This window comes from Theropithecus gelada, chromosome 14 (assembly GCF_003255815.1).
Source record: "Theropithecus gelada isolate Dixy chromosome 14, Tgel_1.0, whole genome shotgun sequence".
In the NCBI taxonomy this organism is placed as follows: domain Eukaryota; kingdom Metazoa; phylum Chordata; class Mammalia; order Primates; family Cercopithecidae; genus Theropithecus; species Theropithecus gelada.
The window spans coordinates 17,778,245-17,794,147 of NC_037682.1; the positions used below are offsets into that span (position 1 = coordinate 17,778,245).

At 41.7% G+C, this 15,903-nt stretch overlaps 1 protein-coding gene across 1 annotated transcript in view; it reads left to right on the forward strand.

Annotated features, from left to right (window-relative positions):
* NUP160 (nucleoporin 160) overlaps positions 1–15,903 on the forward strand; it is a 72,569-nt gene that overhangs the window by 27,297 nt on the left and 29,369 nt on the right. Inside the window, exons 9-19 of the mRNA XM_025357510.1 lie at positions 28–125; positions 2,367–2,451; positions 4,326–4,394; positions 6,387–6,470; positions 6,763–6,933; positions 8,692–8,791; positions 9,058–9,223; positions 9,673–9,800; positions 9,878–10,038; positions 13,925–14,058; positions 15,610–15,680. Of these exons, the coding sequence (XP_025213295.1) occupies positions 28–125; positions 2,367–2,451; positions 4,326–4,394; positions 6,387–6,470; positions 6,763–6,933; positions 8,692–8,791; positions 9,058–9,223; positions 9,673–9,800; positions 9,878–10,038; positions 13,925–14,058; positions 15,610–15,680 (1,267 nt within the window). The remainder of the gene's footprint in view (positions 1–27; positions 126–2,366; positions 2,452–4,325; positions 4,395–6,386; positions 6,471–6,762; positions 6,934–8,691; positions 8,792–9,057; positions 9,224–9,672; positions 9,801–9,877; positions 10,039–13,924; positions 14,059–15,609; positions 15,681–15,903) is intronic.

Here is a 15,903-nt window from a genome sequence, read left to right on the forward strand (position 1 = left end):
TCCCTTTTTTCCCACATTTCCTCCTAGGAGACACTGATTGACTTTGCCTTAACTTCCACGGATATCTGGGCCCTGTGGCATGATGCTGAGAACCAAACAGTTGTGAAATACATCAACTTTGAACAGTATGGGTCACTTAATTCTGTCGTCCTACCTCACCCCAAGCAATTTCATGCTAAGAAGACAAGAGAGGCCGGGCACGGTGTCTCATGCCTGTAATCCTAACACTTTGAGAGGCCGAGGCAGGCAAATCAGTTAAGCTCAGGAGTTCAAGACCAGGCTGGGCAACATGGTGAAGCCCCGTCTCTACTAAAAACACAAAAAATTAGTTGGGCGTGGTGGCAGGTGCCTGTAATCCCAGCTACTCGGGAGGCGACGCTGTGGCATGAGAATTGCTTGAACCCAGGAGGCAGAGATTGCAGTGAGCCAACATCGCTCCACTGTTCTGCAGCCTGGGCGACAGAGTAAGACTGTCTCAAAAAAAAAAAGATGAGAGCTTTTTATGTAGAATGAAGTCAAGGGTTTTCATTTGGATAATTCAGCCCTGGGTTTTCCTCTTGTTACTGTCTTCCTGAAATACCTCTTGTGCATTTTGTGTTGTTTTTTACATTTTTGTTTTAGGACAAAATGAGATTTTTTGGGATTGGACTAAGATAAAATGCCATATTTCTTGGGAGAGATAGCACATATCCAAAATACCTCTAATCTGGGAGTTTTCTTTGTTTCTAAGCAAAGACTATTCCTGATTCCTGTAGCTACGTTAGGACACTATAGCCTTTGTGTTTTCAATTTTCTCATCATGAGATGAGAAATAGATTGGACAAGTGCAGTGCTTCTCACTGCACTTTAAAACAGGGCCGGGCACAGCAGCTCATACCTGTAATCCAAGCACTTTGTGAGGCTAAGGTGGGAGGATTGCCTGAGACCATGGTTCAAGACCTGTCCGGGCAACATAGCAAGACCATGTCTCTATAAAAAATAGCGGCTGGGTGCGGTGGATCATCCCTGTAATCCCGGCACTTTGGAAGGCCGAAGTGGGCAGATCACGAGGTTGGAAGTTTGAGACCAGCCTGGCCAACATGATGAAACCCCGTCTCTACTAAAAATACAAAAATTAGCCGGGCATGGTGGCATGTGCCTATAATCCCAGCTATTCAGGAGGCTGAGGGAGGAGAATCTCTTGAACCCAGGAGACGGAGGTTGCAGTGAGCCAAGGTTGTGCCATTCACTCCAGCCTGGGCAACAAAGCAAGACTCCATCTCAAAAATAAATAAATAAATAAAAATAAATATTTAGCTAGCCAGGTGTGGTGGCACGTTGCACCTTAGACTGAGGCAGGAGGATTGCTTGAGCCTCAGAGTTCAGGCTTCAGTGAGCTATGAATGTGTACTTTTTTTTTATGTGTATGAAATTATAACACAATTTAATGTTGATTATATCTAATATTAGATATATTTGGTATCTAATATTTTTTAATGTACATGATATTAGTTTGCAAACTTTAGGTAGTTAAAAATACATTTCACAAAACAATTTTTGGCTGGTCCCATGATAATGGATTGTCAGAACTTTACGTTAGTGTCACTAAAGTTGGTATACAGCCCTCCACTGCTAAATTTGACTGGCAAAAAATAAAAAACAAACTCTTTTGAAGCAAACACTTGTCTAACCCCTGAAACACCTGTAGAGGATTCCTTGGGACAGAGCTTGAGGACCACTGAACTAATTGAACCCTCTGGGTCCCTGATAACCCTAGAGCCTAAGGTAGAATTCTGGGAATGATTGCCTCCCGCCGGTTGACCTCAAGCCATACCTCAGAAGATAAAAAAGTACTCCTTATAGATGGCGTTTGAGCAAAGTAGTCAGAAAACACAGGCTGCAGAGTTGGAGCAGGGTTGGAATCCTAGTTGTGCAACTTACCAACTGTGATAAACCCTCAGCCTCACTCTCTATATCTGTGAAATGGGAGTACTATATCCTTGAAAGAATTGTAAGGCATACATGAATAATGTCTAAAACTGGATCTAGCGTAATATCTAGCAAATAGTAAATGCAGAATAAAAGTTAACTAGTCTTTGTATTTGATGTCTTAGTGTTAAAATGACATTAAAGATTATAGGCTTGGCATCTGAGACAATGAGTTTCAATTTTAGGAAGGTACTTATTAAAACTTGGTAAGAAAACTTGTATAAAAACTAGGCTTTGCTAAAAATGTTTCTTATTAAAAAAAAAATGTTTTTAATAGAATCAAGCAGTCATTGCAGGGGTTCTGTGATGGGGTCCTCCCTGCCCAGATACTGCCAACAGCATGCATTTCATTTTTAGTGATCATTTCTATATAAACTGGTGGACTTTTTTGTCTCTAGTAATGTTGCAGGTCAGTGGAATCCAGTTTTTATGCAGCCTCTGCCAGAGGAAGAGATTGTCATCAGAGATGATCAAGACCCCAGAGTAAGTAAATGCTCAAATGTTATATAAGGGAATGATTTACCTTGATCTGTTTGTTTGTTTGTTTGTTTTGAGACAGAATCTCACTCTGTGGCCCAGGCTGGAGTGCAGTGGCATGATCTCGGCTCACTGCAACCTTCACCTCCCAGGTTCAAGCAATTGTGCCTCAGCCTCCCAAGTACCTGGGACTACAGTCACGCACCACCACACCCAGCTAATTTTTGTACTTTTGTAGAGACGGGGTTTCACCATGTTGGCCAGGCTGGTCTCGAACTCCTGACCTCAGGTGATCCGCCCACCTCAGCCTCCCAAAGTGCTGGGATTACAGGCGTGAGCCACTGTGCCCGGCCAAATCTCCACATGTTTAAGGGACACCCTCAGGATAAATAAAAAAGTTTCCGGCCGGGCGCGGTGGCTCAAGCCTGTAATCCCAGCACTTTGGGAGGCCGAGGCGGGCGGATCACGAGGTCAGGAGATCGAGACCATCCTGGCTAACATGGTGAAACCCCGTCTCTACTAAAAATACAAAAAACTAGCCGGGCGTGGTGGCGGGCGCCTGTAGTCCCAGCTACTCGGAGGCTGAGGCAGGAGAATGGCCTGAACCTGGGAGGCGGAGCTTGCAGTGAGCCGAGATCGCGCCACTGCACTCCAGCCTGGGTGACACAGCGCGAGACTCCGTCTCAAAAAAAAAAAAAAAAAAAAAAGTTTCCAGTTGATGCCTTACTGTTAAAATGATGTTAAAGATTATGGGCTTGGGATCTGAAACAATGACTATTTGCAGGAGTAAAAACATACTTTAAAAATCTTAAATTGAATTTTCATTTACTACATTTTTAATCCCAAGAATTTGTTGGTGGTAGTTATTTATTGTTCCAGTTAACTACTGGCACTTGGCTTTATATGCTGATTACTAAAATTCTTGTTTTTCTCCTTCGTTTCGGTCATTTTATCATCTATCAAAAGCTCAGTAGAAGGAAGGAAACTTGAATGACTGTTAGTGAGAATTACTACTTGGGGGCAAATCTAGTTTAGGAGAGTTGGCCAAAATCATTAGGCAGTATGAGATTTTTCCATGTTCTCTCTACTTCATTTCCCTACTTGTGAGAGTTTATTGCTGTTTGTTTTGTTTGCATATAATACCTATTATTAGTGGTTCCATTTCTTTTACATGTGAGTCATAAAGTGAATACTATAGATGGTGTAGAAACCAGCTTCATTTACTTGTTCTCTTACCAATGTATATCACCAATAAACTAGATTTGCTTCTTCTATTTAAGATTGGCATTTGACAAAGCTTGTTTTCTTTTTTTTTTTTTTTGAGACAGAGTCTCGCTTAGTCGCCCAGGCTGGAGTGCAGTGGCGCGATCTCGGCTCACTGCAAGCTCCGCCTCCCGGGTTCACGCCATTCTCCTGCCTCAGCCTCCCGAGTAGCTGGGACTACAGGCGCCCGCCGCTTCGCCCGGCTAATTTTTTGCATTTTTAGTAGAGACGGGGTTTCACCATGTTAGCCAGGATGGTCTCGATCTCCTGACCTCGTGATCCGCCCGCCTCGGCCTCCCAAAGTGCTGGGATTACAGGCGTGAGCCACCGCGCCCGGCCCAAAGCTTGTTTTCTGCTGAAACCCAATGAAGCTCTCTGTGAGGAACACACCATTTTAAGTATAGTACCTCTAGTTGACTCAAAGACATTGCAGTCTTCACTTTCAGGGTGAAAACATGGAACTGCATTACTGTTATTGCCCACATGTAGAAGGGCAAAATGGCAATGTTCATATAGTAGAAACTCAAACTTTGGTGTTATGCGTGAATTTGGTGTTATGTGGTGACTTCCACATTTTGTTTAGGACGATAGTAACTTTTGTTTTAATGTTCTAACAGGAGATGTATCTGCAAAGTCTTTTTACACCAGGACAATTCACAAATGAAGCTTTATGTAGGGCTTTACAGGTCAGTAAAAACATATTTACTGTTTATTTAAGACTATTTCTTATTTTATTATGTATTATATAATTAATAATTACTACTAAGTTTTTGCATATGTTAAACACTGAGTGTACTTCTGTATTTCTACATATGTGTGTTTGTAAATACTTTTATAATTTTTTTAATGTTCTTTCCATTAAATATAATATTCCTGGTGGAGAGGTCAGTGGGGGACCACTTTCCCAATAATCCCAGCATGACACACGCTGGAGTTAAAAAGAGAAACCTCTACCTACAGTATTGTAAAAAGATACCATACTACACTGCATACTTAAAGTGCTTTTTTGTTTAGTTTTGGTTATACTGTTCTAACCTTTTTATTAGGACAGTGAAGGTCTGACTTGGTTCAAATTCAAGAAACTCTTGGCCAGGCGTGGTGGCTCACGCCTGTAATCCCAGCACTTTGGGAGGCCGAGGCAGGTGGATCACGAGGTCAAGAGATCAAGACCATCCTGGCTAACATGGTGAAACCCCATCTCTACTAAAAATACAAAACTTAGCTGGGCGTGGTGGCGCGTGCCTGTAGTCCCAGCTACTCAGGAGGCTGAAGCAGGAGAATCTCTTGAACCCAGGAGGCAGAGGTTGCAGTGAGCCGAGATTGCACCACTACACTCCAGCCTGGTGGCAGAGTGAGACTCCGTCTCAAAAAAAAAAAAAGATAAAGGCTTTTAGCTTCAAATTCATAGTATAAGAGAAGCCCAGTGCTTTACAAAAAGATTCTTTGGCCAACAGTGGTGACTCACACCTATAATCCCAAAACCTTGGGAGACTGAAGCAGGAAGATCACTTGAGCCCAGGAGTTTGAGAGCAGCCTGGGCAACAGAGGGAGACCCCATCTCTGAAAAAAAAAAGAAAAATAGCCAGGTGGTATGCACCAGTGGTCCCAGCTACTCAGGAGCCCTAGGTTGGAGGACAGCTTTAGCCCAGGAGGTAGAGGGTACGGTGAGCCTTGATCATGCCACTGCATTCCAGCCTGGGAAACAGAGTGAGACCCTGTCTTTAAGAAAAAAAAAACAGAAAGGGTTTTTTAAGGTTACGCAGGCTTCTGGCCAGATGCAGTGGCTCATACCTGTAATCTCAGCACTTTGGAAGGCCAAGGGGGTGATTTGCTTGAGCTCAGGAGTTCAAGACCAGCCTGGGTAACATGGCAAGATTCCCATCTCTTTTAAAACAACAAAAAAGTTTTATAGACTTTTTTTTTTTTTCTTTGAGGCAGAGTCTTGCTCTGTTGCCCAGGCTGGAGTATAGTGGCACGATCTTGGTTCACTGCAACCTCCACCTCCTGGGTTCAAGTGATTTTCCTGCCTCAGCCTCTCGAGTAGCTGGGACTACAGACACATGCCACCACACCCCACTAATTTTTGTAGTTTTTAGTAGATACAAGGTTTCGTCATATTGGCCAGGCTTGTCTCGAACTCCTGGCCTCAGATGATCCACCCGCCTTGGCCTCCCAAAGAGCTGGGATGACAGGCATGAGCCACTGCACCCAGCCTGCATAGGCTTCTTTAAATTACTACTTAGCTTCATGGATGGATTTAAAATACAATAACTCATATAATTGAAAGTTATATTAGAATCTTCTAGTCTGACCTCCCACATAAAACAGAAATGCCTTCTGAGGCTTTTGTGATAGTTAATTCAGCCTTTAATTGTCTCTACCTCCACTGACCACTGTCTCACTACCTCTTGTGGGAGTTATTATTCCCAAAGTGTATCATTGAAAAGGAAGCCTCTCTTCTATAAATCAACCCTTCAGGTATTTTAGGAATCTTTCCAGGTCATCTTTCTCCAGACTAAATACACCCAGTTTCTTAACTTTCTCTCAGGTGATGTGTGTTCCACGTATGCCAGATCTCTATTATATAGTTTTATATTGCCTCCATGTCTTCTAAACTGAAATATTTTTCATTCAGTTTTGGCTATTATATAGAAGTCTAAAATGTCTTTTAATGTTAGATTTTCTGCCGAGGAACTGAGAGGAATTTGGATCTTTCCTGGAGTGAACTGAAGAAGGAAGTTACTTTAGCTGTTGAAAATGAGGTGAGGTTTGGGTAGAGAAAGAGTAAGAATTCCTTCCATCTTGATATAGGGCAGATTGGCACTGAGGAATTATTGGAATTCTTCACTTGACCTTGTTCGTGGGAAGTACAAATGTTTTAAACCTTTTAACTAGAGAATCAGATATGCATTTGCATATTCTATGGCCTTTTATACGTAAGGAATATTCATTTGGCTGTAGCTTAGTATAATGATATTGGACAATTATATTTTTTGTGGACAAAGATCCTAAATGGCATCAAAAGTTTAATTTCTTTCATTTCTTCTTTGCCAGCTTCAAGGAAGTGTAACAGAGTATGAATTCTCCCAGGAGGAGTTTCGAAATTTACAACAAGAATTCTGGTGCAAGTTCTATGCCTGTTGTCTTCAGTATCAAGAAGCCCTCTCTCATCCTCTTGCCCTACATTTGAATCCACACACAAACATGGTGTGCCTGCTGAAAAAAGTAAGCGAACTGAAGCATGGAGAAGACCTTCTTGAGACAGTTCAGTGGCTGTTCTAATAAAAAGCCTTCAGAAAACAAAAAGTTCAGTGGGTCTTGCCGAGTGTTAGTCTGCCGAATGTTGCGGTTAGCCTTTACGACTTTGCGTTTGTATTTTTTCCCCTAAAATTGTGATTCATTCATTTAAATAGTTTTCTGTGTTATTATCTGTACTTTTTTGGTATTTTATTGTATTTATTTTCTTTTTTTTTTTGAGTTGGAGTCTTGCTGTGTCACCCAGGCTGGAGTGCAGTGGCATGATCTCAGCTCACTGCAACCTCTGCATCCGGGGTTCAAGCAGTTCTCCTGTCTCAGCCTCCTGAGTAGCTGGACTACAGGTGCACACCATCATGCCCGACTAATTTTTGTATTTTTAGTAGAGACGAGGTTTCACCATATTGGTCAGGCTGGTCTTGAACTCCTGACCTTAAGTGATTCACCTGCCTCAGCCTCCCAAAGTGTTGGGATTCCAAGTGTGAGCCACCACACCTGGCCTATTTACTTTTTATATTGAGGTAATTTCCAACTTAAGGTAGGAGTTGCAAGAGTAGCACAAAGAATTCCTGTATGCACTTCACCTGGATTCATCATTTGTTAACTTCCATTTGCTTTTCTTCTTTCTCTAAACATAGTTTTTCCTGAACTGCTAAAAAGTTAGTTGTAGATATCATGCTCCTTTATCCTTAAATATCCTTAAATATTTCAGCATGTATCTAAGAACATGGATATTAAATAACCACAGCCCAATTTAAAAATCAGGTTATTTGATATTGACATAATATTATACAGTTTATATTCAAATTTTGTCAAATATAATATATATATAGTTTATATTCAGATTTTGCCAATTGTGCCCATAATTTTTTTTCCTGATCCAGAATCCAATTTTTTTTTTTTTGTTTTTGAGAGGAGTCTTCTCTGTCTCCCAGACTAGAGTCCAGTGGTGCAATCTCTGCTTACTGCAACCTCCGCCTCCTGAGTTCAGGCGATTCTCCTGCCTAGCCTCCAGAGTATCTGGGATTACAGGCATGCGCCACCACGCCTGGCTAATTTTGTATTTTTAGTGGAGATGGAGTTTCGCCATGTTGGCCAGGCTGGTCTCAAACTCCTGGCCTCAGGTGATCCGCCCGTCTTGGCCTCCAAAAGCCCAGGATCCAATTTAATATATATATTTAGTTACTGTGTCTCTTTTGCTTAACCTCAAACTGTTATCTGCGTTTGTCTTTCATGAGAATGACATTATTTGAAGACTATGCTTGTTTTTTGTTTTTTGTGTTTTGTTTTTGTTTTTTTTGAGGCAGGATCTCGCTGTGTCACCCAGGCTAGAGTACAGTGGCACTCTTAAGGCTCACTGCAGCCTCAACCTCCCAGGCTCAAGTGATCCTCCCACCTCAGCTTCCCTAGTAGCTAGAACTAAAGCTGCCTGCCACCACACTTGGCTAATTTTTTTTTTTTTTTTTTTTAAGAGATGGGGTTTCATCATGATATCCAGGCTGGTCTTGAACTCCTGGGGTCAAGTGATCCTCCCACCTCAGCCTCCCAAACTGCTGGGATCACAGGTGTGAGCCACTGTGCCCTGCCAAGACTACACCTATTGTTTTATAGAGTGTATTGCAACTTGGGTTTGTCTCGTGTTTCCTCATGATAAGATGCACATCTCAATTATTTTATACCTTTAAACTTTTACTGAAAAAAATGTAACTGGAAAATTTGTTTTCCCAGGGGTACCTGTCTTTCCTTATTCCCTCCTCCTTAGTGGATCATTTATATCTCCTGCCTTATGAGAACCTTTTGACAGAAGATGAGACAACCATATCTGATGGTAATAGTAATTGTTATGTCCATATTTAATCCCCTTCCTACATAAACCCTATGCTTCGTTTCACATGGATACAAAAAATATTGATTGCCACACCTGTCTTGGTCACTTTACCACACCACAAATATTTTAATGAACACTTAAGAGACCAAAGCATCTCTGAGACCTCAGATAGATATCTTGTCATTTAATTATTAACATTTTAATGTAGTATCAATCAATAGATAGTCATTGGCCTAAGACATAAATTAACTTTCTCTTATTTGTAGATGTGGATATCGCTCGGGATGTCATATGTCTTATAAAATGCCTCCGGCTGATTGGAGAGTCAGTAACTATGGATATGTCAGTTATTATGGAAATGAGTTGTTATAACCTACAGTCTCCGGAAAAGGCTGCAGAGCAGATTCTGGAAGATTTGATCACTATTGATGTGTAAGGAGAATTAGGGTAAAGTGCATTTCCTAATGGAAATTCAGCATTTTTAGCTGCGAAGTTGGGATTTTAATGTATGTTCCAGAGTGTACAAAGTAGTAGCTTAAAGTCAAACTGATGTGCCATGATTCTAAATACATATTTCTACTTTTAACAGAAAATTTAACACATGACTTCAAGTCTGGAAATAGACTTGTAAAATATGCTTTAACATTTAGCTAAAAATTCTAAAAAACAAAAGTATTCTTCTCACATTTGTTTTGTGTGTTGTTCATGAAAAACTGAGAGAAAATTTGCTATGTAGAGGGACTGTATCTTGTATGCCAGAGTGATTATCTTCATTCCTTTATCTGGTTCTCTTGTTTCATAATGTATTTAGCTTATAGGACATATAGAACTTGTCTTACGTATTCTCGGTAGTAATGAGAGTTTTGTAATTGTCCTTATAGAGAAAATGTAATGGAGGATATTTGTAGTAAACTGCAAGAGATTAGGAACCCAATCCATGCAATTGGACTCCTTATACGGGAAATGGATTATGAAACAGAAGTGGAAATGGAAAAGGGATTCAGTCCAGGTAAATGACAGAACAACAAATGTGCCTCTTTGATTAAAACAATGATGCATTCAACTCCACTTTTCTTCTTTTTACAGCTCAGCCTTTGAATATTAGAATGAATCTTTCCCAGCTCTATGGTAGTAGCACAGCAGGGTATATTGTGTGCAGAGGTGTGCATAAAATCGCCAGTACTCGTTTCCTGATCTGCCGAGATCTTTTGATCTTACAGCAGCTGTTAATGAGGCTTGGAGATGCTGTAAGTACTGCTTGAGGGAAAACTTGTAAAATCTAAAACCTGGTATAAGCCTACAAGCACTTAGGAGCAAAATGGCAGCCCTACTAGCACAGATACTTTTGTCTTGGTTCACTGCTTTAGTCCCCCAAGCTTGGCCTTATGAGGTGCTCTATCGATATTTTTGAATTAAGAATGAATAAGCATTGTAATCCTTGTGAGATTATAGATTAAGAGCATGTATGGAGGGGATTGTGGGGAGGGAGAACATCAGGAAGAATAGCTTATGGATCCTGGGCCTAATACTTAGGTGATGGGTTGATGTGCAGCAAACTGTCATGGCACACGTTTACCTACATGACAAACCTGCACATCCTGCACGTGTACCCTGGAACTTAAGAGTTGATTAAAAGAAACATATATGAAGCAGATTGCTTTACTCTTAACCTTTGTATGTGTAGTAGTGGAAAATTATCCCAGGTTGGCTCTCCCAAAATGTAGTTTTATTAGTAACTATGAATGTGGTAAGAGTATCCTTTAGTATGGAGGAAGAAAAAGAAAACTCTTTTTTTTCCTCTCTCTCTTTTTTTTTTTGAGACAGTCTTTCTTTGTCGCCCAGGCTGGAGTGCGGTGGCCTTATCTCAGCTCAAGCAATTCTCCTGCCTCAGCTTCCTGAGTAGCTGGGATTACAGGTGTGTGCCACTGCACCCGGCTAATTTTTGTATTTTTAGTAGAAACGGGGTTTTGCCATTTTGGCCAGGCTGGTCTTGAACTCCTGACCTCAGGTGATCCACCCACCTCGGCCTCCCAAAGTGCTGGGATTACAGGCGTGAGCCACCTCACCTGGCCTAAGAACTCTCTACAGTGCAAGGCTTACCCTAAACACAGTTTTGAGATGCAAGTTTATCTTTGTGGTCCTAACTCCATTCTGTGCTTTCTTTTTCATTCTGTTCTTCTTAGACCACCAGACTCTTGTTACTAATATATAGTCCTAATCACCCACCCTACTGAATGTCCCATGCTAAGAAATTATTTTTCTGCCCACAGTGAGACGTCCTATTTTTTTTCTAAGTCAGTAATATCATTTGAGCCTATCAAGGAAGCAGTCTAGTTAAACCAATTCATATTAATGTGTAAATAGCCAAAAGTCCTTTGGGGCTCCCATTTTAATTCTGACTTAAAATGTATAAATGTACTTATACATTTTAGGTCAGAATGTATTAATTCAGGCCGGGCACAGTGGCTGACACCTGTAATCCTAGCACTTTGGGAGGCTAAGGTGGGCAGATCACTCGAGGCCAGGAGTTTGAGACCAGCCTGGCCAACATGGCAAATCTCCATCTCTATTAAAACAAAAAAGTTAACAGGGTCTGGTGGCACACTGCTGTAATCCCAGCCATTCAGGAGGCTAAGGCATGAGAATTACTTGAACGCAGGAGGCAGAGTTTGCAGTGAGGCGAGATTGCACCACTGCACTCCAGCTTGGGTGACACAGCGAGACTCTGTCTCCAAATAAAAGAAAGAACTTATTAACCTAGATACATTGCTTATGGTAGAATTTCAAGCAAGAGTAAGATAAAGGCCAGATGTAGTGGCTCATGCCTGTAATCCCAGCACTTTGGGAGGCCGAAGTGGGCTGGTTGCGTGAGTCTAGGAGTTTGAGACTAGCCTGGGCAAACCCTCATCTCTACAAAAAATACAAAAATTAGCCAGGCATGGTGCAGCAAGCCTATAGTCCTCACTACTTGAGAGGCTGAGATGGGAGAATTACCTGAGCTCGGGAGGTTGAAGCTGTAGTGAGCTGTGATTGCCCCACTGCACTTCTGCCTACATGACAGAGTGAGACCCTATCTCGAAAAAAAAGAAAAAAAAATGGGGAAGATAATTTGTTTAAGACCACCAAGTTGAAAAGGGAACCTTTCCTGAAAGTTACTTAGGTTGTTTAGCCTTTACCAAGTTCTTTTTGATCTATGTAGATTCTTCTATTTTTTTTTGGGTTTTTTGTTTTTTAAATTATAACTTTTGTCCATTTTTCTGAACACAGAAGTAATAAGATATTCATTGTAGAACCTTTACAAAATATATGTAAGCAAAAATTTTAAAAATTTGTTATTTTCTACCCAGTGATTACTACTTAAATTTTGCTATATACCTTTTTTCCCATGCAAATTCTTTTTGGTTTGTTTGTAAAATTTGAAGAAACTGCATAGTATTTTTTGTAATCTGGTTGTTCTGTTCTTCCACTTTATAAATCTCACCAACATTTTTCTCTTTGTTGCCAGTTTTTCCCTTATGTCCATAATTTTCTGCACATCTTTTTTTTTTTTTTTTTTTTTTTTTTTGAGAGTCTTGCTCTGCAGCCCAGAATGGAGTGCAGTGGTGCAATCTTGGCTCACTGCAGCCTGCAGCCTCCACCTCCTGGGTTCAAGCAATTCTCATATCTCAGCCTCCCAGTTAGCTGGGATTACAGATGCTTGCCACTACACTGGCTAATTATATATATATATATATTTTTTTTTTTTTTTTTTTTTTTTTTGAGACGGAGTCTCGCTCTGTTGCCCAGGCTGGAGTGCTGTGGCCGGATCTCAGCTCACTGCAAGCTCCGCCTCCCGGGTTCCCGCCATTCTCCTGTCTCAGCCTCCCGAGTAGCTGGGACTACAGGCGCCCGCCACCTCGCCCGGCTAGTTTTTTGTATTTTTTAGTAGAGACGGGGTTTCACCGTGTTAGCCAGGGTGTTCTCGATCTCCTGACCTCGTGATCCGCCCATCTCGGCCTCCCAAAGTGCTGGGATTACAGGCTTGAGCCACCGCGCCCGGCCGCTAATTATATTTTTAATAGAGATGGGGTTTCGCCATATTGGCCAGACTGGTCCCGAACTCCTGGCCTCAGGTGATCTGCCTGTCTCAGCCTCCCAAAGTGCTGGGATTACAAGTTTGAACCACCATGCCTGGCCACTTTTTATACATCTTTAATTATATCTCTAGGATAAGTTCTAAGAACTAGACTTTGGTCTACAGGTTATGCACATTTTAAGTCTTTTGGTAGTACTGCCAAATTTGCTTATAATGGTCATACCTATTTTTTTACCCAACACCAGCAGTATATGAGAGAATTTAGATTTCCCTGTGTCTCTTCAATTCTTTGTTGTTTTTTTTTTGTTTTGTTTTTTTTGAGACAAGGTCTCACTTCTGTTGTGCCCAGGCTGAAGTGCAGTGGCTCCATCTTGGCCCACTGCAGCCTTGATTTCCTGGGCTCAGTTCAGCCTCCCACATCAGCCTCCTCAGTACCTGGGACTACAGGCACTTACCACCACGCAGGCTAATTTTTTTTTTTTTTTTTAGGCGGAGTCTTGCTCTATCACCTAGGCTGGAGTGCAGTGGCACAATCTCAGCTCACTGCAACCTCCGCCTCCCAAGTTCAAGCAATTCTCCTGCCTCAGCCTCCCAAGTAGTTGGAAATACAGGCGCCTACCGCCATGCCTGGCTAATTTTTGTAATTTTTACTAGAGACAGGGTTTCACCATGTTGTCCAGTCTGGTCTCGAAATTTTGGGCTCAAGTGATCTGCCCACGTCAGCCTCCTAAAGTGCTGAGATTACAGGTGTGAGCCACTGTGCCTTGCCCTCTTCTTTAATTCTGAACCCGCAGGTTTAATGAAAGTTAAGCTTTTTATTGTTGGTTTCTTTTCATCATCAGCTTCCATTACTTGGTGAGCTGTTTTTGATTATTTTTTGACTGTTAATGTTTGGGAAGATATTTTGCCACTTGCTACCGTAAAATGTAAAACATGCTGCTTTTACAGTATTGTGACCTTTGTATTTGTTATTTTATTTTACTTCCACCTGAGCCGTAAGAGTTACCATTACTAATTGCTATAATTTCTTGTCCTATCCACCCACCCATAATGCATAGGTGATTTGGGGAGCTGGTCAGCTCTTTCAAGCTCAGCAAGACCTACTACATCGAACAGCTCCCCTACTCTTATCTTATTACCTCATTAAATGGGGAAGTGAGTGCTTGGCAACTGATGTTCCACTTGACACACTGTGAGTTTCATTATCCCAATTATTTAAAATGTAAATTGTGAGTTTAGTTATTTTTCCCATTTCTTAAAGGGAAAAAGTTACAGTGTTTTGTTTTGTTTTGTTTTTGAGACAGTCTTGCTCTCTCTTGCCCAGGCTGGAGTGCAATGGCATGATCTCGGCTCACTGCAACCTCCGCCTCCGAGGTTCAAGTGATTCTTCTGCCTCAGCCTCCCAAGTAGCTGAGATTACAGGCACCTGCCATCATGCCCGGCTAAATTTTCTACTTTTGTAGAGATGGGGTTTCACCATGTTGGCCAGGCTGGTCTCAAACTCCTGACCTCAGGTGATTCGCCTGCCTTGGCCTCCCACGGTGCTGGGATTATAGGCGTGAGCCACCGCACCCAGCCGGGAAAAAGATTTTTAACAGTATGCTGTAAAATTATATGTCGTTAAGATTCAGAGATCTTTTTGGTACCTCTACTTGTTAGAGGTTGAAAGCAACTTATAAGAATGAAAATAGGGCCGGGCGCGGTGGCTCAAGCCTGTAATCCCAGCACTTTGGGAGGCCGAGACGGGCGGATCACGAGGGCAGGAGTTCGAGACCATCCTGGCTAACACGGTGAAACCCCGTCTCTACTAAAAAATACGAAAAACTAGCCGGGCGAGGTGGCGGGCGCCTGTAGTCCCGGCTACTCGGGAGGCTGAGGCAGGAGAATGGCGTAAAAACCCGGGAGGCGGAGCTTGCAGTGAGCTGAGATCCGGCCACTGCACTCCAGCCTGGGCGACACAGCGAGACTCCGTCTCAAAAAAAAAAAAAAAAAAAAAAAGAATGAAAATAATAAGTCACATGTAATCATAGACTGTATGTATGTCTACAGATAAATTATGTATTATATATACTTATGTATTATACATTTGTATGTACATATAAATCATGTTGAATATAAAATAAGATGAAACCAGAAGGAAAGATCATACACAAAACGTTATGCTAGTTATTTTAGGTAGGCTGAGTTTCTTTATAGCTGAATCCAAGAATTACAAGATTCACTTTTTTTTTTTTTCTTGGAGATGGAGTTTTGTTCTTGTTGCCCATGCTGGAGTGCAGTGGTGTGATCTCAGCTCACTGCAACCTCCACCTCCCTGATTCAAACAATTTTCCTGCCTCAGCCTCCAGAATAGCTGGGATCAGAGGCGCCTGCCACCACACCTGGCTAATTTTTGGTATTTTTAGTAGAGGTGGCATTTCACCATGTTGGCCAGGCTGGTCTTGATCCACCCGCCTCGGCCTCCCATAGTGCTGGGATTACAGGCATGAGCCACCACACCTGGCCAAGATTCACATTTGCAATAAGATAAACCATCCTGTTTGCTCCGGCTCCTCATTGAAGGGTCACAAAGTGATATTATGGGCAACAATCTATAATGATTTCCAATTTTTTTTGTGCTTTCAGTGGAGTTTTTATTTGCAATTTATTAATTAAATTGACAATGTTCTTAGTAGAAAAGCTTGTAGAAGTAATGTTTAGCATAGGAGAATTTACTAAGTTGTCTTTTCCCCTTTTCTCACAGGGAGTCTAATCTCCAACACTTATCAGTACTGGAATTAACAGACTCTGGTGCTTTAATGGCAAATAGGTTTGGTAAGGAGTGGACTATGTACACATTTCATTTTAAACTGGGGATTTATTGCATATTCATTAAAGTGGTCTCTAGCCACCTTTGCCATAGAAAGGTTGCTAGGCTCTTTGCTTTCAGAAGGCATGAGTAAGCTGTGGCCTGAGATCTCCGTTTGTGGCATGGGGTCTGTGAAGCTGTAGTACCAGATCAGGCGTATGTTAAGGATATTTTATATGTATATATATA